This window comes from Dermacentor albipictus, chromosome 9 (genome assembly GCF_038994185.2).
Source record: "Dermacentor albipictus isolate Rhodes 1998 colony chromosome 9, USDA_Dalb.pri_finalv2, whole genome shotgun sequence".
Lineage (NCBI taxonomy): Eukaryota > Metazoa > Arthropoda > Arachnida > Ixodida > Ixodidae > Dermacentor > Dermacentor albipictus.
In genome coordinates, this window is record NC_091829.1 from 66,377,073 (window position 1) to 66,404,793 (window position 27,721).

The 27,721-nt window shown below is 47.7% G+C and overlaps 2 protein-coding genes across 3 annotated transcripts in view; one reads left to right on the forward strand and one right to left on the reverse strand.

Annotated features, from left to right (window-relative positions):
* The window catches only part of LOC139050091 (E3 ubiquitin-protein ligase Rnf220-like), a 74,088-nt gene that overhangs the window by 26,612 nt on the left and 19,755 nt on the right, over nt 1-27,721 (reverse strand). Inside the window, exons 2-5 of one of the 2 annotated variants that reach the window (XM_070526295.1) lie at nt 20,588-20,657; nt 8,547-8,670; nt 7,295-7,367; nt 935-1,066 (exon numbers count right to left, since the gene is read on the reverse strand). In XM_070526295.1, coding sequence (XP_070382396.1) covers nt 935-1,066; nt 7,295-7,367; nt 8,547-8,670; nt 20,588-20,657 — 399 coding nt within the window. Of the gene's footprint in view, nt 1-934; nt 1,070-7,294; nt 7,368-8,546; nt 8,671-20,587; nt 20,658-27,721 lie in introns of both variants that reach the window. The other variant, XM_070526294.1, reaches the window with a different exon arrangement.
* Nucleotides 22,700-27,721, forward strand: part of LOC139049747 (calphotin-like) — a 12,261-nt gene continuing 7,239 nt past the window's right edge. Inside the window, exon 1 of the mRNA XM_070525541.1 lies at nt 22,700-22,751. The gene's annotated coding sequence lies outside the window, so the exon portion shown is untranslated. The remainder of the gene's footprint in view (nt 22,752-27,721) is intronic.

Genomic DNA, 27,721 nt, shown 5'->3' on the forward strand with positions numbered 1-27,721 from the left:
AGCTGTGGTCAACTCAAAAAAGCTAGTTTAGCTTATGAAGCTTTCAAAAAAAAATTTTCTCATTCTCTTACGGAAGCAAGGAAAGGAAAAGTTTTGCCGTTTGCCACCTGTTAGTGGTTTCTTGCATTTCTTGCACCGCTCCACTCCAATCTCACTATTTAAACGCAATACATTCGCAAATTCGCAAACTAGCCCGGCAACGTGCCCTAGGAAATTTCATGTTTGCTTACTGTAGCACTCGACGATGCCTCCAGCGTCAGTGGAAGCGCCGAAATCATAGCATTTGATATTTCATTTCGCTCGTGAAGTCAGTTCCCACACCAACTGCTGCGCCATATATCAACAATTTTCGGCAGGGGACGCGAGGCAAATGCACGCGACTTACGCTGTTCGTTTCGATTGGTTGGGCATGATGAATATATTGCGCGTGTTTATTATGACGTACATACACTTCCTTTAGTTTAAGTTTAAGCTTCGCATTTGAGGAACTTTTGTCACTGCGGGGCGATCAGCCATTTGCCCGTCATCCTTTTTATTTTAAAACAAATTTTATATACCTTAAAGGTACACCTTCCGTACCCGAAACCCGCATATCCTATGCACGACACGAACGAGTTGAGGGTTTCGGGTATACGTCACGTTTAAAAAATTACATCATGGGGTTTTACGTGCCAAACCAACTTTCTGATTATGAGGCACGCCGTAGTGGAGGACTCCGAAAATTTCGACCACCTGGGGTTCTTTAACGCGCACCTAAATCTAAGTACGGGTACGGGGTGTTTTCGCATTTCGCCCCCATCGAAATGCGGCCGCCGCGGCCGGGATTCGATACCGCGACCTCGTGCGCAGCAGCCTAACACCATAGCCACTGAGCAACCACGGCGGGTTTACGTCACGTTTGAGCACGCGCGAAGCGTGCAGAGAATGCGCTCACCCTGGCGAGGCAGCGGTTGACGTGCTCGGCGAGGCGTTCGGGACACCCACGAAGGGCGATGTGGCACACGGGACAGTGGACCTCCGTGCCCCGCCGCCGCTGGTCGCGGTTGGCGCGCACCCGCTCCAGGGACTGCTTCGCAAACGGCATTGAAACAGAACGGTCAAGAAGAAAAAAAGAACGTGTACGAGCAACTTGAGAATCATGCGAACTCTTATAGGTCCGAATGTTCTATAAGAGTTCACATGAATCTCAAGTTCTCAATCCCAGACAGAGCACGGTAGAAACCAGCCGAATGTACCATAAGGAAGCATACGTAAAGAAGAGTGTCAAACATAGAGGGAACACCTAAGAGAAACATTTAGCTTTTTTGTTATACGATCACCCACGGAATGAATACACGGACACCAGATGGGACCGGCATGGTGATGATCTTTACAGGCACCCCGTTGATTTACTGATTTACTTTTATTTATTTCGTTTCTAACATAAAAGGAGCGGCGACAAGCAGCCACGTAGCCTGCTTGACCTAATCGGGCATTATACACATTTTTTGCCGTGTCGAATTTTGCCTAAACCTCCTTGATATGTTCTTTCTTCGTGAAAAACCTCTATCTCTATATTGTACGGATACCTGTGCCTGTAATGGCTCCGGTGCTATCAATCCCTTCCCTGCTTTTGCTCCCGCAATGCTCTAAACTTCTGCTTATCTGTCAACGGTATCAACGGCGCTAGTAGTGAACCCTAATGACGCACTGTTTAACTGCAATACGCTATAAAGGTTCTTGCAGCTCATGACTCTTCTCGTCGAAAAATAAGGACACCATGCATAAGATGTGAAGCATGATGACAGCTTTGAGCAGGTAGCTAAGTAGCTATAAGCAGAGAAAGAGAGACAGAGAGAGAGAAGTGAACTTTAAACGAGACTAAATTAATAGTTGAGACCCTGGCAGAAGAAGCTAGTGTAGAGGACATGTGAGCGCCAGGCCGTTAGCCCGCTCTGCTAACATGACTTGGCATTATGGGTCATCCGTCTTGATCGCACACTCCCAGGCCTCGAGCGCGGGGGCTTGCCGAAGAATCGTCCAGAAGTTTGATCATTCTGGTTGAACTCGGCGTTAATGATGGCGCCACGAGATAAGTTATCTGTTGTTCAACCAGACAGGACCACGGGTAACGTCCACATTCCATAAGCGCTGAGGTACAAAAGCAATGGGAGTGCTAAGAGACATATAGAGTTTTGGTGAAAAAAGAATTCGGCAGAATGATCCCATCTCGCGATAATACTGTCGACGTTCATGCGATTATCATTCAAGCAATGTATAGCGACACACCGTATTGCCACCACCGAAATGCGTCGCGTATGTATGATGATGATGATGATTTAATCGTATCACCACTCTAAGAAAGTTCTTGTCACTGCCACTGTCACCCTTGAAACGGGACGGTGAAAAACAGTCACTTAGACTGCCTGATTTAATAAGGTATGCTACACATGCATATTTTTTTATCTAGCATTCTTGCGGACATATTAAGCTTCCCCCCCCCCCTTCAAAATCTACCTTGTACCGCTAGCCATGACTGCTAGATTATGGGGTTTTACGTGCCAAAACCACTTTCAGATTATGAGGCACGCCGTAGTGGAGGACTCCGGAAATTTCGACCACCTGGGGTTCTTTGACGTGCACCTAAATCTAAGTACACGGGTGTTTTCGCATTTCGCCCCCATCGAAATGCGGCCGCCGTGGCCGGGATTCGATCCCGCGACCTCGTGCTCAGCAGCCTAACACCATAGCCACTGAGCAACCGCGGCGGGTTAGCCATGACTGCAATAGATCTGGTCGTATCAATTTCTTCCCTGCTTTTTATCCCCACCAATACTTATCGCGACTGCTGACCGGTTTATCCTTCCATCTACTTTAAACCCAAGCGCTTCTGGATGGGCGACTTCAATGCCAAGGTAGGCAAGAAGCAGGCTGGAGACAAGCCAGCGGGGGAATATGGCATAGGCACAAGGAATAGCAGGGGAGAGCTATTAGTAGACTTTGCGAAATAGAATATTATGCAGATAATGAATACCTTCTTCCGCAAGCGGTATAGCCGAAAGTGGACGTGGAGGAGCCCTAACGGCGAGACTAGAAATTAAATACACTTTATACTCCACGCTAACCCTGGCATCATACAAGATGTGAACGTGCTCGGCAAGGTGCGCTGCAGCGACCATAGGATGGTAAGAACTCGTATTAGCCTAGACCTGAGGAGGGAACGGAAGAAACTGGTACATAAGAAGCCGATCAATGAGTTAGCGGTAAGAGGGAAAATAGAGCAATTCCAGATCAAGCTACAGAACAGGTATTCGGCTTTAACTCAGAAAGAGAACCTTAGTGTTGAAGCAATGAACGACAATATTGTGGGCATGATTAAGGACTGTGCAATAGAAGTCGGTGGTAACTCCGTTAGACAGGATACCAGTAAGCTATCACAGGAGACGAAAGATCTGATCAAGAAATGCCAATGTATGAAAGCCTCTAACCATACAGCTAGAATAGAACTGGCAGAACCTTCAAAGTTAATCAACAAGCGTAAGACAGCTGACATAAGGAAGTATAATATGGCTAGAATCAAACATGCACTCAGGAACGGACGAAGCCTAAAAGCAGCGAAGAAGAAACTATAGGAATAGGCAAGAATCAGATGTACGCGTTAAGAGACAAAGCCGGCAATATCATTACTAATATGGATGAGATAGTTGAAGTGGTGGAGGAGTTCTATGGAGAATTATACAGTACCAGTGGCACCCACAACGATAATGGAAGATAGAATAGTCTAGAGGAATTGGAAATCCCACAAGTAACGCCGGAAGAAGTAAAGAAAGCTTTGGGAGCTATGCACAGCGGGAAGGCAGCTGGGGAGGATGAGGTAACAGCAGATTTGTTGAAGGATGGTGGGCAGATTGTTCTAGAGAAACTGGCCACCCTGTATACGCAATGCCTCATGACCTCGAGCGTACCGGAATCTTGGAAGAACGCTAATATAATCCTAATCCATAAGAAAGGGGACGCCAAAGACTTGAAAAATTATAGACCAATCAGCTTACTGCCCGTTGCCTACAAACTATTTACTAAGGTAATCGCAAATGGAATCAGGAGCACCTTAGATTTCTGTCAAGCAAAAGGCCAGGCAGGATTCCGTAAAGGCTACTCAACAATAGACCACATTCACACTATCAATCAGGTGATAGAGAAATGTGCGGAATATAACCAACCCATGCATATAGCTTTCATTGATTACGAGAAAGCGTTTGATTCTGTCGAAACCTGAACAGTCATGGAGGCATTACGGAATCAGGGTGTAGACGAGCGGTATGTAAAAATACTGAAAGATATCTACAGAGGCTCCACAGCCACCGTAGTCCTCCATAAATAAAGCAACAAAATCCCAATAAAGAAAGGCGTCAGACAGGGAGAAACAATCTCTCCAATGCTATTCACAGCGTGTTTACCACTGTATTCAGAGACCAGGATTGGGAATAATTGGGGATAAGAGTTAATGGAGAATACCGTAGTAACTTGCGATTCGCTGATGATATTGCCTAGCTTAGTAACTCAGGGGACCAATTGCAATGCATGCTCACTGACCTGAAGAGGCAAAGCAGAAGGGTGGGTCTAAAAATTAATCTGCAGAAAACTAAAGTAATTTTCAACAGTCTCAGTAGAGAACAGCAGTTTATTATAAGTAGCGAGGCACTGGAAGTGGTAAGGGAATACATCTACTTAGGGCAGGTAGTGATCGCGGATCCGGATCATGAGACGGACATAATCAGAAGAATAAGAATGGGCTGGGGTGCGTTTGGCACGCATTCTCAGATCATGAACAGCAGGTTGCCATTATCCCTCAAGAGAAAAGTGTACAATAGCTGTGTCTTACCAGTACTCATCTACGGGGCAGAAACCTGGAGGCTTACGAAAAGGGTTGAGGACGACGCAACGAGCTATGAAAGAATGATGGGTGTAACGTTAAGGGATAAGAGAGCAGATTGGGTGAGGGAACAAACGCGAGTGAATGACATCTTAGTTGAAATCAAGAAAAAGAAATGGGCATGGGCAGGACATGTAATGAGGAGGGAAGATAACTTATGGTCATTAAGGATTACGGACGGAATTCCAAGGGAAGGGAAGCATAGGAGGGGGCGGCAGAAAGTTAGGTGGGCGGATGAGATTAGAAAGTTTGCAGAGACGACATGGCCATAATTAGTACATGACCGGGGTAGTTGGAGAAGTATGGGAGAAGCCTTTACCCTTCAGTGGGCGTAACCAGGCTGATGATGATGATACTTCTGGAAGGTGTAAGTTACCTACGGTTCTCTCTGGGTAAATCTTTCCACATTCCATTAGGATGTGCTGAGCGGTCTTCGGATTTTTGCTGCATCATACAGATGCTTAATCTTGTTGCGAATATTTGTTCTGGTATGTTTTTGTCCTTAGGCAACCGGTTCGAGCCACAGATAGCAAGGCACTGCCGTTTGCGTTATCGTACAGATTTTCACTTCTAATTTCTTTCTTCTCATTCTTGTAAACCTCCACGGTCCTTTTTGCTTCTATTCCTTGCATCCAATTAACTGTCTTTGTTTCTCGTTCTTTCTGATGACTCACTAGTTGCCTATGTATACTTTTAATTACTTGACTGCCAAATTTCTTGACCTCTTTCTCTATTCTGTGTCCCCGCTTTTCAAGTACAGATACTCGCGCGCTTTAGCCGCTGTTTTTTCAGTTTGGTCACGGTGCAACATCTAGCGGTGAGCCCACGAAGTTCCGCTTTTTTGCGTGGCCTCAGAGATGCGTGGCGCACCGGTGCGTGGCCAAAAACCTAAAATCAATCCCTGGCTGCCCACGGGCATACGTACTTAAGCGCCGGGCTTCTTGAAGAACACGTGTGACGCGGGTTCCACTCCGTCGAATGCCAAAAAAAAAAATCAAGGATTTCCTTTTTCATTGAAGAGCGGCGTTAAAGAGGCTGCATAGATTCAAAGTGGCTGAAGTAGGCTAATGATACTAATTCGCCTTAAAGAAAAAGCGGGGAAGAGATCGAAGGAACAGGGGTCATTGGAGGCACGGGTAGCTGTAAAAATATAGAGATAAATGGTCGATGAGAAAATAGGGATAGGCAATATGCTAGACTGCAACTAGACGGGGTAGAACCCGATTTGTACAAGCAGGCTAGGTGACTATTTGTCGTCGCCCCGTTTCAAAGAGGGTGTCATTAGAGATCATCATCATTGTGCTTGACAGTCAGAAACTTTGAAAAAGCTTTCCGCGGGTTGTCGCTACGCCTGCCAGTTCCCCAAAAGCATCGACACAAGGCCTGCTGAACGTTCCTGGTAACTTTCACGTCGACACGCCTTCCCGTCATTATGTGGCTGACGCATAAAAGTCGCGCGCAGTTTCGTTCCCTAGAAAGCGGATTAACTTTCTGCGGGCGCCCTACGATAGGGACGAATCCCGACGGGACAGAGTACTCATGCCCAAAGTACTCTTGACGGCTGACGGTGTTAATTACCGCACAATACTAATAAGAGATGGAAGGGAAAAAAACACCGTCATCCATTCTATTGTAGCATGAAGCTAGAAAGGAAACCCTTCCGAGGTTTGTCGGAAAGAAAGCCTCGCAGTTGAAGAAAAAAAATTCGTCCAGGTCCGTGATTCAAATCCGGGACAACAAACGCCTTTTGAACTAACCAGGTGTACAATGAGCATCAGCCCACCGTGAGGTCATGGAGTCTGACGGCGTCTTCCCGGACTTGGTTAATATTTTATCGCTAAAGATTTTAAAAAGAGCCAATAACTGCATTCGGAAAACTTGGAACATGTGCTGTGCTGCAACCGGCTTTAAAGACGAAAACCTATTTCGAAGTCAGTGACATCACGCTGACGTACTGACGCTGGGGTTCTGGCGCGAAATTCGAAAATAAAGAAAAAAAAAGCTTAACTCATCTTTTTATTCTGATAAACAACTTGTTTACACAAATTAACGAAGACTGAGTTTTCTAAATAAGCATTATCAGTATGAGCTGATTTAGTGAATCTCTTTAGTGTTCCTTTAAATTACGACCACTGCGAGAAGCCTTCGCCCTGCAGTGAACATAAACTCATATATACAGGCCGATAATGATGACGATGAAGAAGCAACAGCGAGCCAGCAGTAGGTGTTTGTGAAACAGACAAATGACGCGGCACCTGGGGTGCGGGCTACTTGAAAGGCTGCGCACTTCTGCACAGGTTTACCGCCTACTTTAGGGCCCCCCACTCCACTGAGATGTCTTGAGCGCCACCCGGCCCGTCATATTAAGCAGATGATGCGTACCTCCCGACGAGGGTTCGTTCTGTTGGAGCTGCCAGCCGGTGTCGAGTCGGAACGGTGCCTCCTCGCCACATTCCTGCAAGAAAAGAACACCGCAGCGTTTTAAGGTTTAGATTTTCCCGCCCTTGAACAACCTTTTCTTATTATTTTTCTTTAATGCACACACCGCGAGCTCTCTACGACAAAACCTCGTGCCATCACTCTGCGGGGACACGTGTCCTGATATCTACAAAAAATTCCACCATTAAGCCAATCTAGTACGGAAAAGCGCCCTTGTCTGTTGTGTAAATCTCTCCGTCCGACAAAAAAAAAAAAAGGGAACGGAAAAGAAAGAAAAGGAGAAGGTATAAAGTACGCAGGATTTCATTGCCTTAACTCTAAAAAGAAAACGGTTATCTCAGTTCAATCCCACGCGTGTCTACCCCCAACGCCGTTGCGGGTGCCACGTTCGAGGACCACTGGCACGCCAGAGAGCCACGTCTTTAAAGCAACGGCAGCATGCGAAGTGGAAGGCCCTTATAAAATTTTCGCCGAGGTATACCGGACACGGACTAATTTACTTATCACGCGCACTTTTAAAGAAACTAAATCCCGAGGTGCGCGAGCGTTTCCGAGTCCTGGCTGCGTCGCACCCGTGGAAACACCTATTGGCGCTTAGAGAGCTCTGGAGTGTGGAGACAAGAGCACGACTCCTTCTCGGCAGAGCTTTCAAGGTGTGCGGGAGGCCGACTACACGCGATAAAAACACGGCTGCGTGGTCATTCACGCAATGGCTTCGTGTGGTGCGCACCATCCACTTCCGAGGTGCGAGCAACAAGTGTCTCTTACCGACACGTCCTAGAAGCCCGCCTTACTTTCGACAACGGCTGCACGAGCGAAAGGGGCCCGTTTTGCGCCTCCGACGGCACTTAACTGCGAAGCAGCCCTGGCCACCCTCCCCTGGCCCCGTCGTCATCAAATGCTTACGTAAAAAAAGCTTCCCGATAGGTGCATGCTGTCCAAAAACCCCACGTCTATGACGTGCTCCCGGCTGTCGCAGTCGCGTCCGGCGCGTTCAACGTACAAAAGCATAGCCTTTAAGATCCGCGTTTTAAATTCAGAGGGCGCCACCGTATGGGCCGCGGATTCGGACAACCACTCGTTGGCTTAGCGCAGCGATCTCTGAGCGCTCTGATTAAAGCTATACTCGTTCCGGCGACCGGCGCGACACCAGCGTGGGGGGACGTGTGCGACAAGACTAAACGTGGGTATATACCTGGCGATTCCCTGCAGCCTGTCCACCTCGAGCTGCCAGTGCTGCTGCAGCTCTTGCTGCCGGAGCGTCACGCCGCACACGGGACAGCCGAAGGTGGCCGCGGGGACGCTGCGACGCTTGGGCCCTGCGCAAGTGGGCAAGCCGAGAAAAAAAAAAAAAAGAGCAGACTCCTCGTACCTAAATCTGAGCGTACTGACGTGGGACAATACAAAACGCGAACAATGCACGTGGCTGTCGCTAATTTCCCCAATGCTTTCGATGGCTTCTTTTAGCTAACACTATGGCTGTAGTTACAAACAATTGTAACTATTGTAACACTTTCAACAGCTCCAACTAACAAACAAGCTCTCTTTCACCCCACCTGTACTTTTTTCTCCTTTTTTTTTTTACTCAGCACGTGTGCTCCGTGAACTCCACCAAATGAATTGAGCCGTTCGGATCCCTTGATCTTTTCGTTCATTGCATATGCGAGGGACTCGATGTGTACGGTCTTGATGACATGAGGTAGCACACGAGTATTTATTGGCCAGCTGCCTGCTCATAAGCTTGAAAGCTCCTAAGGTTGAAAGGACGCTCCACAACCGCCGCCAGTGTAGAAAGTGGCGCTGGCTAACACTCCCAGAGCTAATGTGGTACACGTAGAACAAATAACCAATGAAGTGGACGGGAGCACGGCCGCCGCGGTCGCTAATTGAATGGGAGAGCACCAAACGCTTTTGATGTGGGTTCGACTCCCACGGGCGACGAGTTGTCTTTTTCGTTCACTTTCATTTCAGTTTTCCTCGTTATTTTGACACTTCATTTAGATCAGCTCATCTCCCCTACGCTTTCCCTAGCTTCACTGTCCGTTTCATCGTACGGTTGCAATTGAGGAAAAAATTTAGCACCTTAGTTACTGCTATTCCTCTCGCTCGTGTAAACAAGTGTCACTAAACAGAAACAGAGACAAAAGATTTGGAGGCCCATTCAACCTCTCGCTGACGTCTATGAATGAGAGCCTTCCTCGGCGAGCTGGGGTTGAGAATGGGGTGTACGAACCATTAATTTGTTGCGACAGCCACGCAGGTGCGACAACGTTTGATAGACGTCAGATAAAGGCTAAATCGGCTTCCATTTTTTTTTGTCAACAGTTACCACCATCGCCCATAATAATAATTATTACAACCAGTTACTGTCATCATCGTCACCATCATCACAGTCATAACATACCCAGTGGCCCCAGGGGCGCATATACCCAGTGACACTTATGTTTAGACTGCAGTATCTACGGAATCGGCCCACGACAGAGTCAGCAAACACATGTACCCACTTCAGAAATATAGGGCTAAGTCGCCAAGACCTCGTCTTTAACGTAAGCATGAAAAAAAGCATGCATTCCCGTCCATCCCGAGTAGAAAAACCCGCACCAGGCGTCGCTATACCAGCGTGGTTCTTTGCGTTTAAGTCCCAGTATCCTGTCAAAAACAGTAGATGTGCGGGCACCGGCTCCCGGTAACGCTAACGGGGCGACGGTAAACGCAGCGCTGATGGCGACATCTTGCGACGACACGTTCACACGTAATTTGTTAATCGCGCTCTCGCGTTTTGTGGCAACTTGTCTCGTTTCGATTAAGAAGAACAAGGAAAAGATCGTTTAAAATGTGAACGAATTTTCAGGAAAAGTGCGTCCTTCGCCGAAGCGACGTACACGGACGCACACCGCATTTTAATGCCGTGCGCGAGTTCACGGCGTCGTATACCTGCTTATCTGCCGGCCATCTTACGATGCCCTGCGGAGCTACTGTGAGCAGAACCGTAATAAGGAGCTTTCGCTCAGACCACCGCTACGCGAACGTACATGAGACGCAGATATGCTGTACCATTAGGAAAGTGCCGAAACAATTTGAATGCAATTTGTCGCGCTTAATGAAAAAAGAAACCTGAAACTGCAGTGACGCACGAAGTCGGGAAAACACCAAAAATTTTTAGTAGCGCGCGTACATAACAAACTCTGTACTCCATCTCACAAGTCGGTTGCAGCACTGTGGAAGCTGCAGGTCTCCTTCAGCCAATAGGAAGGCCGAATGCCCTTCGAAATGTGTTCATCCGCGCCGTGTCGTGTGATCACCGCCACTGTCCTTCGCGGTATACGAAGTGCATGCTGCGCAAAGGTCCTAAGATGTCACGTAACGCTGCAACGTATCGTGTACCAAGCAAAAATTTTAAAACTCTTCACGCCCGCCAATAATCAGGCAGTTACGCGCGGAACTACATTCCGCTGCGCAAGGAACCTGTGTGACGACCTGTGTGCGCCTCGTACCTTTGGCACTGCTGCAAACGACTTGTGAGAGGGAGTACAAAAACTGTATAAATCGGCAACACATGAGGCAAGTTTAAAAACGTGCATCTAAAAAAAAAAAGAAAGAAAGAATAACGAACACTGCAAAACTTGTGCTACCTGGCAGACTCGCAACCAATCTTCAGAGAAGTTGTTCCTTTCGAGCGCTAGTATTATAGTACTTTGCTTTTCGAAAGACCATAATAACTCGCACACTCTTCAACTTTGCTCGCACATCCCCCGTAAACAGGCCCTTAATTCCCTCCAAATTTAAACTAGACGAAACATCTTGATGTCCGAAGACGCTGGAAAAACGTGCGTACAACGTTTTCCAACACTTCTATAGACGCATCAACAGGTTCGTCGCAAAATATAGTTACGATATCGCAGTTTTGTAGACAGCGCCTAAGCTGCATGAGCGCTCACAGCGGATTAAACCTGCGCATCTAATAATATTCCTCGTGTAGTTATTAAGTCGCTTGAGTGAAGTTTGCAAAACTCACATTCGCGAAAAAAAAATATCAAGTGCTGGCTAAGCATAGGTGTTACAGTGAAACGCGTTTATAACGAAGCGTTCCTTCCAAATGCTTCGTTATACGGGAAACTTCGTTGTAAAGATCGAGCACACCGCATACGCTCCTAGTGAGCAGGTTATAAGCATGTCCAGCAAAGTAAAAACCTTTATTTAACACGAATTCGCGAGATACTGAGTGAAAAGAGTCGCCAATTTTCTTCAGCACAACTTTGTCCGACGGAATTTCGGCAAGTGTTAACCGACCCTATCGCATCGATCTTATCGACCTTATCGCATCGATCGAAGTTCGCGGCAGGCATCCCCGGCGTAACCTGGGAGCGACCGCTCCACGACGGTCCAACGCTTCCCCACTGTCGCCTTTCTCAGTTCGTCTGCAGGCTCTTCATCGCTTGGCGCATTGGTAGACTTTTGCACCCTTTTCCTCAGCGATGGCTTCGACGACGCCGCATATATTTTTGAAGAAGAAGAAGACAATTTATTCTCTTTTTCAGTGTTATGTACAGCATCCAAACATACATCGCCACGTCAGGAGGGAGGCTAAAGACTGTATATGCCTGACGAGGCCTATCCTCCTCGGGTTGACAAACAGTGCATTTGATACAACAAGCTTTCTTCTAAAGTAACATTAAAATCGCACAAAAAAAGAACATCCACAATTCCTTTTTTTTTAAATTATGGGGTTTTACGTGCCAAAACAACTTTCTGATTATGAGGCACGCCGTAGTAGAGGACTCCGGAAATTTTGAACACCTGGGGTTCTTTAGCATGCACCTAAATCTAAGCACACGGGTGTTTTCGCATTTCGCCCCCATCGAAATGCGGCCGCCGTGGCCGGGATTCGATCCCGCGGCCTCGTGCTCAGCAGCCTAACACCATAGCCACTGAGTCCACGATTCTGTAAAGTATATAAATGTTTTGATATTGTACTTTTTGTAATTACAGCTGTGAAAAGAAACAGGAAAGAGAGCACACAAAAATCAACAAATAAGTAAACCACCGTTATCTAGCAATGTTGTAAATAATCTGCCACATTAAGACTACAGTAGGTATAAGTTGTGTGTTATGACCTAGGTAACAGATCCATAACTCTTTTTTTTTAAGGTATCTTACTTGGGAACTCGTGTATTAGCGTTTCGATATCTTTGTTGTCATTAAAGAAAGTTACAATGGTATGTTCAAAGGTCCGAAGCCCATAGTTGGTTCTAACCTCAGGAGTTTTGCGAGAGACATGTCGGAGTTCATAAACAGCATGAGGCCGTGCAACTGAACAAAAGCTAAGGTTAGGTTTCCTGTGGATCAAGCAATGAGCCTCTATTGCTTGTCGAAGTGTTATTAACTTATATATGTTAAGAAGGCCCAGTGAGTCGCCATTTCCGAGCAAACTCGACATCGACGTCAGCGGCGCCACACCTGCGGATGTGTCCCAACGATCGACGTCTACGAGTTCAGCCATTTCACAAGCTGTGCCAGCAGGGGTGCGATCGGAGATGGTTGTTCGGCGCGTTCGTTCGGTTACCGGCGCGCGCGATTGGCCTACTCCGCGCCGACGTCGCCAGCCGCGGGGCGCCGCCCCGTTTTTGGTGACGTCAAAATGACGACACGCTCCTGTCAATCATCCGCCCACCGAGCATTTCGTCCGAACGCGACGGGAGTTGAGAAGTTTGGAGCGATCATACGGCTTCGCATGGCGCGTCTGGTGGATTGGATTGGATCCAACAGGCGGTCCTTTTCGGCTGCGGAATGGCACGTTTGAATCCAATCCATAGTTTAATTCTAGAAAATGGCGCTTCACTTGGAAACTTAGGTTGTTGCGCTGGCGTTTCTAGAGGAAGGAGGAGAGCGGGTGGCGGTGCGAAACGCGTTTGAAGAAATGGCAGAAAGTGAATTCCGGCGTCGTTTTTGTTTCTCGAAACAAATAATTCGTTGGTTGTACAGAGAAATCGACAACATCATCGGTGCCAGCGAGCCACTGGGATGTTGTCGCTGACTCTTGAAAAGTGCGCCACACTTCCCGTCGTTTTTTTTTTCTTTTTCCTACTCGCTGTGCGCGACACCACCTAGGGACGACGCAAAGAACCTAATAGTTATAAATTGCAGTAGTCACACGTACTACTATTTGAAAACGTGTTTGGGCTTGAGAAGAAAAAATACATTTTTTTTAGATAAATATTTCATTCAATTGGAAGACGAGAAACATTTGGCTTTGTAGTATACTGTTTGCAAGCAGACGACAAACGACGGAGGTAAACTTCCGGGGAGGTGACCGCTTCCTGATTGGCTGCCCTCTCCGCCCCGCTGTCACAAATTTTGCATACTGCAACTTTGTGACATTGCAGCAACTGAACAGAACGCGTATCGAACAAAATATCTCCGATCGCGCCCCAGGACTAAAATACTCGTTGCTATCGCGGCTCGCTCGTCAAGCGCGTCACGCTATACACAGTGCTAGCGCTGATCGCAGCTCAGTGGCGACTCAGCAGGGCAGCAGCGGCGGCACCGCGTTCGTGAGTTCATTGTAAAGCAACGAATCAGCCATCTGGGTGTTGAGCAACGTACCGGTCGCCAAGAGCCGACCTCGAAAGCGATTATGCCCCTGAGCTGTCTTCGGGTCTCGATAGGGCGCACAGGAACGAGACAACTGGAGTTGATCCGGATCACGGCTTAATACAGTTTTGAGCGTCCTTGTTAACACTCCGTTGCATCGCTGCTTCTGGTATTACAAAATACGGGAATAGAAAAAAAAAGAACATAAGAAATACTGGAGACGCAGAGACACCAACAGTTAGCAGTGCTGGTCTCCCAACTGTATATAATGGCGGCTACCCAATATCCCTGACCCCCGATTGCTCTCTAATACACACCGCTGTCTTCTTGTCTCTTACCAAACGTGCGCCTGTAATTTTTCATTTCACCGCTTGTTACGCTGTCCTTAGCTCCTTCAAAAACTTATTTTTTTTTTATCATCCAAGTTTCATCCCATAACTGTTGGTGCGTGTATCGCGTCTTCGTTCTTGTGTTTCCTGAAGTTAGCGCTACTTAAGACCAGTTTGGTATCGATAGAATGCAATGATCGTAAGCTTTCCTATTCAGGGATATCGATAAGCTGCAGGTTATAACTAAGAGCTGCCGGTAATAGGGAGTTTTAGTGTTGGGGACGCAAGCGGCTTGCGTACGCAAGAACTAGGGGCGACGTTACTGCGCATGCGTAGACCGCTACGTCTACTTGCGTCCTTGGGTTGTTGGAGCGGCCGAAAACATCGCTGCCCCTAAGAGGTCACGTTATCCACGTGACTCTTGCGGTGTAGGAGAACTTACGAGTAGCTAGCGGGTAGATAATCTAATAAATCTTTCGCCAAGTGTCGACAGACGTCGTTTTTATGTGTATTAGAGAGGTTTAGCGTGTCTGGTATTCGGATAAACGCAGTTGGGGTGTTGGGGCGGAGCCATAAACAGGAGCGTCCTGCATGGTGCTGCCACCTGGTGGCGCAAAGCTCAAACAGACAAAAGCAGCTAATATTGCAGTAACCAAGTGTATTTTACTTTGCTGCGGGTATAATTTTTTGGCAGCAACACAATTAAGCCAGTGCCGATAATTTACGCCAGCAGCGAAGTAGAATAGACTTGGTTACAGCAATATTAGCTGCTTTTGTCGATTTGAGCTTTGCGCCACCAGCTGGCAGCACCATGCAGGCCGCTCTAGTTCATGGCTCCACCCCAACGCCCCAGCCTGCGTTTACCCGATTACCGGACGCCGTAAACCTCTCTATTAACTGCTTCTAATAAAAATAGTTTAATGTACTTTACTTCATATGCTTCATTTCATATTTTATAACATGATAACGCAGCAACGATCAGACGTTGGTGGTGCTGCGAGCGCATGCGACCTCATTGCGGTTTGCGTTTGGGGCCGCTAACCTATAACACGTTTCTGCTTGCGTACGCAAACGCAAACGCACCCAAGCGCTTGGGGCCCCAACGCCTTGCGTCCCCAATACTAAAACTCTCTAATAACTTAAAAAAAAGACATTTTTTGTTTGCCTGAACGTTTCGTCCACATGATCCGGGTAAGTCTGTCTATGAATCCCGCAGGAAAAGTTTCAGAACAAAGTCCGAAATGCGCTTCCCGGCCACAATAACTTATACAAAAATATTTGCGTCACGAAAAAAAAAACAGAAAGAGACCGAGCAGGCTCCCATCGAAGCGGCCCGTCTCTTGCCTTGCACCGAAAACCGACGAGACCCCTGGGCAAAACCCAACGTCCCTGAGTAACGAATCATAACGATCTGAGTTATGGCTTTCACTCACCTAGCCTAATAAATCCCAAAGAATGGGCGACGTTAGATCGCTTTCTCGAATCGCACGTCAGTGAGAAAGATTGAGCGACAAACAACCGCTGTTTACGACAGCTACCATCGATTATGAGAGCAAAATGGTTGTTAGCCCGGCTTGTTGTTATGACGACATAGGAGAGCTTCTCCGCTAAGCGCAGGCAGAGCGGGCGGAATGCCGGCTTAGCGGGGGCGGAATACCGGTGGAGTGGGAGCGCAAACGCGAGCGGCCTGCATGGTGCAGCCACTTGGTGGCACCCCCGGCTATTCGGCAAAATAGCCAGTCTGTCTCCGCTTAGCGCAATACCGCGGACACGCTAAAACTCTCTATAATCACCCGCCGTGGTTGCTCAGTGGCTATGGTGTTAGGCTGCTGAGCACGAGGTCGCGGGATCGAATCCCGGCCACGGCGGCCGCATTTTGATGGGGGCGAAATGCGAAAACACCCGTGTACTTAGATTTAGGTGCACGTTAAAGAACCCCAGCTGGTCTAAATTTCCGGAGTCTCCCACTACGGCGTGCCTCATAATCAGAAAGTGGTTTTGGCACGTAAAACCCCATATATTATTATTCTCTATAATCGGCAAATTCAATGCAAAAACGGGACAGAAAGATTAAAAGCCGACGACACGGGCGCTGAAGAGCCTAGTGACAGATGTAATCATTTTTCAGTCAGTCTCTGTGAGTCTGTTTGCCCATATCTCTCTCTTTCTCTCAGACTGTGTGCGCGCGTTGTCAATTTCTTCGTGTCTACCTTATCTTTCTCTGCCTATATCTTTCGTTACAGCGCAACAAACTTAAAGTGAGAGTCAAGGCCCATTTCATCCATTTCCTTAACCTTTTGTCACGTTCTTGCGCTGTTTGCGATATTGCGATCATGAGAGCTTCTGCAAATAAAAGGTCAAAGGCCTCGCTGTTACTGTCGTCGAACGGACTGAGATTAAGCCGCATCCGAAGCCAATCACCCGATAATCGGGTGACATTTTCGTTCATATTAATTCTGAAAATTCTAAAGACAAGAGAAAAACACATATAAGCAAAGCATTTTTAATGTCCAAGTCGCACCGCCAAGCGACGGCTCCATCGGAGTATAACAGAAGCCAATATCGAAGGCCACGCCTTTGTGTACTGTATAGCCTGTAGGCACGGGAAGCGATAACAGGAGCCAGAAACACGTCGTGTCAGCCATGCTTTGAGCATCACCTATTAAATTTTTTGTTCGTACTTTTTTTCGTGGTTTTTTTTTCCTTTTAGCAGCAGTGTCGCAGTAAGCGCAAGCCGCCAAACCGAGACCGAAAAAAAAAGGACTTTCCGCACTTGCCGCAAATGCGCTGAGCGCGAATCACCCTGGAGCCCGTATTTCGGAAACTCCCTCATAAATCTCGTAACCGTGCGATTATGTATGCCATCTCAGCCTATAAGAACGTCGTTTTTCTTTGAAAATTAGAAGTTGAAAGAAATAAAGCAGGGAAATTCCCACTGGCAAATAGTGCCGCGACAGCGTCATCACGGATGAAACCTTCAGCAGAATGCGAAGTGTGGTGCGCGATACATGCAGGAAGGGAGAAGAAAAAAGAGCGAACGTAAGATCAAGCAGCTAGCCTCAGCAAGCTAACTTCCTCTGGTGACGCCCATCCCTCTCTATACAGTTTCTATCTGTGCGTTGGCTCTCTGGAAGCACGCTTTCCAAGGGGGCCGGACCTATAAAGGCATTGTTCGGTTCGTGGTAGTTATTAGGGACATTTAGTTTGTCCGCTATTCCGGCAGACGGATGTGGTTTGGGCGGATTGCCGGATGGGCGGGGGCGCAAATGTGAGCGGCCGGAGAGGTGCAGCCGCCTCGTGGCGTAGGGCTCAACCAAACACAGTGCTAAAATTGCAGCAACCAACTATATTCCGCTTCGCTGCGGGTGCAAATTTACGACAGCGGCTTAATTATGAACACGATTACGCCGCTGTCGAAAATTTACACCAGCAGCTAAGCAAAATACAGTAATTGGCTCTGTGTTTGTGTGTCTCAGCTTTACACCACCAGCTGGCGCCCCCAATCTGGCCGCTCAAGTTTACGCTCCCGCTCATGCGCCAAACCGCCTGCGCTTGCCGGAATACCGGACATTACCGATTGCCTATCACGCGGCCAGGGCCTATTTTCCATAAGCCTCTCCTTTGTATATTTGTGACTACGCTCATAAATTGTAAGGTGACGCTTCCTCCTAGTCTTCTTCCTTCATCTACGGCGCGACATTATGAAGGTCAAGTGCCAACGGCGTACGTGCAATACACAACGCCATGCCGACACTCATTACAAGGCACTTATCGACTTCAAATATTTTTAGTCTAACATCACGCTACAACATTGCTGATAGAACTGTATTGCCATATGTGTTCTGGCATTTAAAAATTCTTAACTCTATAATTTTCCCCCAAAAAGCTAGTACCTCTAAGATTGGCGCACTACCAGTAACACACACACACACACACACACACACACACACACACACACACACACACACACACACACACACACACACACACACACACACACACACACACACACACACACACACACACACACACACACACACACACACACACACACACACTTACTGACTCTCCCGTAATCGTGAGTAGGTGTAAACATAAAATGGTAACCGGCAAAGTAGACTTGTTGGAGATGTTCCTAGCCACAATCTTAAAATGGGTGTAGGGCATGTTTTCAACGGCACACCCCACCACACCGCACCGCGCCATATTGTGCACGGGTCCATATGGACGCTGCCCAGCTAGAAGAAAACCGGCTGAATGCGGCACGACGGGCAGCAAAAGACGCCAGGGAGACAGCGCACTACCTAGCTAGAAGAAGAAAAGCGCCTGAAGGAGGCGTTACGCAGCTTGGCGCCATCTCTCGAGGGGAAGCAAAACCCGCCCCGCGGAACTCGTGGACCGTTGGCGTTCAAAAGAGCACAAGCTAGCTTGTTTCAGTGTCAAAGGATGACAATGAAGTGTACGGAGCCCTGTATCTGTCATTTTAACGTCCCCCCCCCCTCTATTGGAAATGACAAATGAAACTTCAGCGTACTAGAAGTCAGAGCTTGAGTGAAATTGTGAACAAGCATTCGGAAGAACTCGGAAGCGTTATTTATTTTAACTTGTTTAATTAACGTATGTAATGCGGAACCGTACACGGGGTTGTTGGCCAGAGACCGAATTTTCTTAAGCTTTGACTAGTTGCCCACGGATGATCGCGTTTTGCTCTCGCAATTCGCTCGTACGTTCTCGTTTGAGTGCCCGGATAACGGCGCTGGCTTTTGGCTCAAGGTCACCTGAACGTCGCCGACAGCGGGAGCTAAAGGCTTTTCATGCTAAAAAAAAAAAAGAAAAGAGAAATAGGTGTGGCATATTCTTATGTAAGCGCACCAATGTCCCGCAGTTAATGCTAATCTAAAGGTGAACGGTTAAAACAACCGGACCTTCCTGCATCAGTAATGTGTAAGTACTGTTCACCAACAGTGACCACATATTTCTAGACGTTAGCGTTCGTACTGAACAAACTACTGCTCCATTCGCTCTTCGTTGCCTAAAAAATACAGCGAAAATCACAGCAGCAAACTCCCGTTACAGCGAAATCAGTTCACACGAATCAATGGATACACATGGAGAAGACTATGCGCGAGAATGTACGTCCTCTCTTTGTGTATAGCCATCTGCAGTGCTGGCTTTCGCTGCAGGACTTTACGCCAACAACTTTGCTATTTGAGTTTCTGTATTTCGTTAAAGCAGAAGCAGCATTTTAAATTTTTATGAGCCGCGCAAACCATCGTTAAGAATCCCACCGTCATAAAGAGTTGGTTTAAATAATATACCCATGTTGCGAAACGTGAACAATTCACGTAGGCAATTCTTCACTCATTCCTTTGTTGTTTGTTTACGTTCCGCAACATGTGTGCATCTCTCGCTTACAATAAAGATTCCCTAGTTGAAAGTCAGCGCTTGTCCGTGCCTGTTCTTCGGTGTTGTCCTCGTTCAAGAAGTCGCGCTGTTGTACTTTGAATAATGCAGAGTCAACTAGTCCAATCTTCGACATTAGTGTAGTCAGACCGGTTGGTCGCAGGCAACGTAGCCCGTATACTACTTTTGACAAATTCTGTACACGACTTATCGTGAAGCAACACACCAGTTAAGTGCGACTAGTCATGAGAGACAAAGGCCAGGGCTTTCTGTGGGTAGCAGTACGTGGCAGTGATGACGAAGACAGTAACCAGCTATAGTGGAAAGGCCAGTCAACAAAATACAGAAATTGTGAGCTACATATTCCTAGGCAACGGCCCTAATTTGGCAAATACGCGATGGTATTCGTGAGGTATGGTATCCCAGTTATGGAACAAGATTTAGGCATTCCAATGCCAACAGAGGGACAACAAGAATTCTGTTATAGTTTTTTTTTTTTCAGCGAAATGCAACGTAGCCGGATCGTAAACACTCCAACAGTTGTACTGGACTGTCGCGACAGCACACGCAAGCTCGCCACTCTTGTTTTGTCACCCGCGCATGACCTGCGTGCGTGATCTCTGAGGCCATGACGCGCGCAACGTAAAACACGGCGACAGCGCTAGATGTCACTCGCATCTTATGTTCAATTAATGTTCAACACGGTGCCTCAACAGAGTGCCATCAGTGAGCCGCGGACGCCGCACTAAGGCCCCCTATACTGTTTCAAGGTACAAGCTCTCGCATTGCAGGTGACGTCATAGCTCAAAGCTCGCGGGCCTTCTGTCATCTCGGAGGCAATGGTCCGCGCAACTTGCGACCAACGTAATCTCCACCGGAAGTTACAGTGCCCAGAATATGGGAGGCCACTCACTCAAATGTCGTGCATGGCTGTCGTCCACATCGACGTCCACGTCGGTACTCTCGTCAACAGTGGAGACGGTCTGTCAGGGATAAAAGAGAGAGAGAGAATAAAAAACAGGTTTCAATGTCGTAACCTGCTAGCACATACGAGGGATGATCAAAAAGTTTTGCAACTCGCATATCAGGAAAACTGCTAGACCTTGGAAGAAAAAATATATTTTTCAACATAATCTCCCCTAGTACTAACGCAATTCTCCCATTTTCCTGTAAGGCTTTTGATACCTTGCAAAAAAAAAATTTTCTTCCTGGTTGTCAAGTTACTCCTCTGCGGCAGTTTGGAGCGGGTTCAAGTCGTCAAACCTCGTTCCCTTGAAGTGTTTCTTCAAATTCGGAAATAAATAAAGGTCACTCGGGGACAGGTCGCGTCTGCAGGGTGGGTTGGGTGGTCCAACTGTTCGAAACCACCCTCTCGAATGGCAGCCTGGGCAACGCGAGACCTGTGAACTGGGGCGTTGTCGTGCAGGAGAAGGACACCTCAGGAGGAGGTCATCCTCGGCGTTTTTCCACGATGGCTTCACGCAGTTTTCGAAGAACCTTGGCGTAGTATTCGCCTGCAACTGTCCGACTGTTTTCAATATGCTCAATGAGAAGGATCCCCTATGCGTCCCCAAAAAAGTGTCGCCATCACTTTCCTCCCTGAGCGCTGAGTGTTCATTTCTTTTTTCGCGGGAAGGGTCCCCGAATGTCTCCACTGCAAAGATTGTTGTTTTATTTTTGGGTCCCACTGATACAGCCACGTCCCATCCCCAGTGACAAGGCAGGAGAGAGAGAATCCCCTGGCTCGCTTGAACAGAGGTGCAAAAGTTCCCCTGATGAGAACGCGAGGTGGCGTCGCCGCGTGTGGACGTGTCTCATCGGCTCCGTGAGTTTTTGGGTGTAGCGCCCGTTCTTTTTGCTACATCCTAGTGGCTCTTTCACGCGACATGTGTGAAGATTTCCGCAACGTTTTGAGACTACTTTTGAAGAGGTCTGTGCATTAGAACGCTTGTTATTGTGACTTTTGTGGTTCCTCGCCTACGAGAGCTTGGTGGCTCTCCGACGCCGTAGGCGTTGACACGCCGCGTGCGGGCGTCATGAACCCGGTTGAGGTAGTAGACGGGGAGGATCTTTCCCCGGAGGAGATGCTCAAGTGGCGACAAACGCACATATACGACGCCGCATATCAAGACTCACTCCGCAAGGACGCCATCACTGCCACGGCCAAGGCTGCTGTATGGAAACAGATGATCTCAAGGAATAACAAAGTGAGGCCTCCCAAGTTACCCGAAGGCTCATACAAGGCCATTTTTCGCATTCGCGGAGGCTTCGACGCCTCCCGCTTCAGCCACTTCCAACTCACCAAGATTCTCTCTACGGCAGCCGGCTTTCCAGCCACTGCGGAGCTGCGCCAAGACATCGTTACCATCAACCCCACCACCAACACAGTTACCCCCAGCACGGAAAGCTGCGATCGCTTGAAGAAATACCTCGCCATCAAGTCGCTCACAGCCGACGGCCAAGAGCACGAAGTCACCTCCTACAGCGTTCCAAACTCCGAGACGTGCAAAGGCATTATCTACATCGACAGAGTATGCCTGGGAGAAGCTATCCATGAGAAAGACATTCTGCCCATGCTTCGTGAGTGCAACCCACAAATGCACTTTTTAGAAGCCAGACGAATGGGAAAAACTTCCGACGCAGTCCTCGTGACTTTCATGGGAACGAAAGTTCCTTTTTGGGTCAAATATGAAATGGCGATGCTCCGATGCAAGCCTTTTCGACAAAAAATCGAGGCCTGCACACGCTGTTGGAAAGTTGGACATCGACCGGACGTGTGCCCTACGCATACTGAGGATACTTGCCATAAATGTGGAACTGTGAATCCTCCAACTGATCATGTGTGCATTCCTAAGTGTGTACTATGTAGTGGAAGTCATGAGACTGGATCCATTCAGTGTCCACTACGATATAAGCCCAAAATCTCACTCCTCAAGGCTGACAAGACTCCTCCTCAATCCAAGACCAAGTCTTCTCCTTCACCCAAGAAGCAGGGACCTCTTCCTAAGAAAAAACAAGACGAAGATTGGCCTCTTCTATCCGCTGCTCTATCTAACAACAAATCAAGCTCTCCTCAGGTAAGCTGGGCATCGGTAGCTTCCCACAGCTTACCTAAACCTAAGCAACCTGACGCCCCAATCTATGCCCTCCTACAGCAGTTACAGGACGAAAATCGTCTTCTGCGTAAACAAATTCTCGACCTCCAAACCCCTTCTCCATGTACGACTACTACCACTCGATCTCAACCCTCTGCTGATGAGCAACCCACTGTAACTCCTCCCCCTGTCAGTGAGAATGGCGATCAATCTCTAACCATGGACACTTCTCCTCCTCCCACTACCATAACCGCCACAAAGCGCAACTCTAGTGATGATGGGAGAGATACTTGGGAGGAACACGATAAGCTAAGTCGTAAACTCACCGCACACATTAGAAACTCTAACAATCGCTTTGAGGCCCTTGAGAAACGCATGGATGCCGTAGAAGCCAAGCTTGAGTCCCTCACTACTAACGTTCATAGCCTCAGTGCCCATATAAATGCTAAATTTAACCAGGATGACGCGCGACTTAGCCAGATTGATGAGCGATTCAACCAAATTATCGAAAGACTCGATCGACTGCATGGCCGCGTCCCCTAAGCGCTCCAACCTAGTTGTTTGGCAGTGGAATTGTAGGGGCTTTTCGAAAAAGAAGGCCAGTCTGCAACAATACATAGCCAATCTCACGCAACTGCCCGCAGTCTTTGCTTTACAAGAAACGAATGGTTATGTTAAATTCCCCGGATACAACACATTCCAATGCAAAAGATGCGAACGTCCCAATACCGCGATCCTAGCACAAAAACATTTGACTGTTACTTGCTCCCATTTTGAGAATATCGACATTGATCACGACATCGTAGAAATACTTCCTAAAAAGACCAGGTCAGTTCCTATTTACATCCTTAACGTTTACAGCAGTCCCAGCTCTAAACACCACCGTTTTACTACCCTTTTTGCTCGTGCTAAACAGGAAGCTCGAAGAAACCCGCTCCTCATTGTTGGCGATTTTAACTCTCCAAATCAACTATGGGGTCACACTACTTCCACACCTAAAGGTCGAGCTTTATGGACCCACATTCAGGATCATCAACTCACCCTCCACAATGACTTCGACACACCCACTCGCTTAGGAAATAGTGTCTCCATAGATACATCACCAGATCTCACCCTCACCTCTCGGGTTAGCCTAACTAAATGGGAAAACCTTCAAATCAATTTTGGTAGCGATCACTACGTCATACAGATTTCTGTTACCTTCTCTCACAAGCCCTTTCACACTCTGCCTCCCAAACTTACGGATTGGGACAAATTTCGGAAAACTCGTGCAAATAATGCTCCCAATTCCATTCTTGATCTACAGCAATGGATTAGTCAACTCCAAACGGACGTTGACAATCATACTACAACTATGCCACCTAATGCTACTTTTCAAACAGCTGATGCCAAACTATTACACATGTGGCAAGCGAAGGAATCACTATTAAAGCGGTGGAAAAGACGCCGCCATAACCGCAGGCTTCGCATACGTGTAGCTCGACTTGACGATGACATACAAGCATATGCGACCCAACTAGTTAATCAACATTGGGGCCAGGTATGTGAGAGCATGCATGGTAATCTCAGTAGTAAAAAGACTTGGCAACTGCTGAGACATTTGCTTGATCCCTCGACCTCGCGAACGCAACACAGTCACTACATCACTCAATTATTGCACAAACACAAGGATAATATTCCCCATCTTTTTCAGGAGCTTGCACGATTACACCTCCCTCCTACCACAACCCATGAAAATTCAGATTATACAGGCGATGTTAACGAACTTCTAGACGCCCCAATAACGGAGGCAGAAGTGCGACATGCCTTAGCTTCCCTTAAAACTACATCTGCTCCCGGTATAGATAATGTAAATAATAAATTACTCCGAAATCTGGACGACAAATCAATCTCTGCCCTCACACAATACTATAACCATTGCTTCGATAACAGCTCTCTTCCGAGCTCGTGGAAAACTGCTAAAGTAATCTTTATTCCCAAACCCAATAAACCCTCTGACATAGCTAATCTTAGACCTATTTCCCTCACGTCGTGCTTGGGCAAAACGCTCGAACATGTCATGCTTAATCGCGTCAATAAATACGCGGAAGACAATCAGTTATTCCCGCCGGAGATGATTGGCTTTCGCCAGTCGCTTTCTTGCCAGGACGCCATGCTAAGGCTCAAGCATGACCTTCTCACTCCTACGTTTAGTAAAGACACCCAAGCCATCTTAGGACTCGACCTTCGCGGTGCATTCAACAACATAGATCATGGATCTATCTTACGTGAGTTGAATGTTATTAACTGCGGTAGAAAAATGCATGACTACATCCGCGAATTTCTTACCAATCGCACAGCTATCATAAGTCTCAATGATCAAACTTCGCCCCCAATCACCCTAGGTAGCTTTGGCACTCCTCAGGGTTCTGTGCTCTCGCCGTTTCTATTTAACCTAGCTATGAGGTCTATTGCCGGGAAGCTAGCACAAATACCGGATCTCCAATATTCTTTATATGCAGACGATATTACCTTATGGATTAAGGGTGGCTCGGATGGCTACATTCAAGATACCTTACAAGAGGCTGCAGACGCAGTGGCTACGAGAGCTGGGTTCATGAACCTCGAGTGCTCGCCCAACAAATCTGAGCTGTTCATTCTATCCGCAAATAAACGTGTTACGCCGAACATTCAGATTAACATTAACGGGATGGAAGTTCCCGTAGTAGACAAAATCCGTGTACTTGGCATGCACATTCAATCTAACAGACTCAATACGTATACACTTCAAACGGTTACTGCCAGCGTAGGTCATACCACACGGCTAATAGGAAGGGTGTGCAATAAGCACGGAGGTCTCCGCGAGGCAGAATTGCTAAGACTGGTACAGGCGTTTTCTGTCAGTAAAATCACATTCTCCCTACCCTATCTCCACTTAACTAGGGCCGAGGAAGATAAAGTTAACTCACTGATGCGCAGACTCGACAAATTTGCCCTTGGAGTGCCAAGTAGAGCTTCTACTGAGAGACTTTTGGCTACAGGTACCTTTAATACCTTTAGTGAGCTCGCAGAAGCCCACCTGACCGCTCAATACCAGCGCTTATCGAACACCCACACTGGTAGGCACATCCTAAACTCCCTAAGTATTGCCCCAGCACCCATGACCAATGAGAAATTCAATATTCCCCACTCGATACATGAGCACTTTCATATCCCTCCTCTACCTAAGAATATGCACCCTGTTCATCACGAGCATAGAAGGCAACAACGAGCTAAAGCCCTGCAGAAAAAGTTATTTAACTACAAAGACGTGCTCTATGTCGATGCCGCAGAGTATCCATGTGGACATAAATTTGCCATATCAGTCGTTGACTCCACTGGCAGTATTGCGACGGGAGCATCCATCATAGCCTCTTCCTCGGAGGAGGCAGAGGAGGCGGCGGTGGCACTCGCTGCAACAATACCCAATTACTCTGTCATAGTAAGTGACTCCAAAACTGCCATACACAACTTTGGAGCGGGTAGGGTTTGCAGGACAGCCCTGGCCATTCTATCTCACAATCCGCCAGCCCAACTTCTGAGTTTAATCTGGACACCTGCTCACGCAGGCCTAATCGGCAATGAAGCGGCCCACCTGAGTGCTCGAGCTTTCACGAACCGAGCACAGGCAGGGGACGGTTCAGACGCCAATAATCTCCCTCTAGCATTCACTTCCAAAGACAGATTACTTACGTACCACGACATTTGCGGGCATTACCGCCTAGGTCGCCTAACCCTCCCCCCTTTAATGATTCGGTCGTCACGCATACACGAGGTACTATGGCGTAAACTACAGACTCGCACTTTTCTATCTCCTGCCTTACGTCACAAAATTCACCCGGGAATATACCCTACTTCAGCCTGCAAGTTTTGTCCTGCTAGCAGAGCGGACCTTGACCACATTATGTGGCAATGCAAGAACCACTCCCCTCCCCCTAACCTTTGTAGAGTTTTAAGTAGTAGGGATCCCTACGCCTTTGTATTCCAGCTGGGCTCTGTCGTCGCGAAGCTACCCTGCTTTGTCGCCTATGGCTAGGGGTGGCTTTCACCAAGTCTTTCGCTTACCGAATTGGATGGGCCGACGACGCCTCGTGTGAGGACTGCGGTAACGAGGAGACTTTTCAACACCTTCTTTGTGACTGTCCTCGATATACTTTACAGAGACAATCACTTGCAACCGCGATAGCGCGCTTTGACCAAAGACCTCTCACAGAGGAACTCATCTTCAGATACCGCCATCATAAGCCATCGCAGCAGAGGGCGACGAGGGCAATGTTGCGGTTCTTGAGGGCGACAGAACTGGACAGGCGACTGTAGCCTGAACATATGTTGATAGTGCACCAAGTGTCAGTGTGCTGTGCGATGACAGTGTTCGGTGACAGTGACCGATTGTGATTGTGTGTCTGTGCTCTTTCCTTTCCTTTCCTTATCTCTACTTTGTTTCCACTTTACCTCCCCCTCCCCTCTCTCCCCAGCGTAGGGTAGCCAACCGGATTTTTTTTCTCTGGTTAACCTCCCTGCCTTTCCCCTTTCCTCTCTCTCTCTCTCTCTCTCTCTAAGTAGTAGGGAGCTGTGGGAGGCTGCCATGCGCAGCTACAACCCCGAACTTCAGGAAGCTATCCTGAGGTGGGCTGAGGTGGTAGAGGAGGCCTACCGCGAGTAGGATAACCTCCCTCGCCTTCTTCCCGCACTTCCTTTCCCTTTAAGATGGGATAAATAAAGTTGTCTCTCTCTCTCTCTCCCCTGATGAATGCACGCGGTGGTGTCGATCTTGCGCTGAGAGGTTCCGTGGCACCCATCGTGCCGAGACCTTCGACGTACCTAAAAGATCGTGGATCATAGCGAAAGCACTGCCATAAGAAATGTTCAATTCTCCGTTAACTTCAGACACCTTGATTCGGCGCGATTATTCATGATAAGGCCCTCTGCTGAGG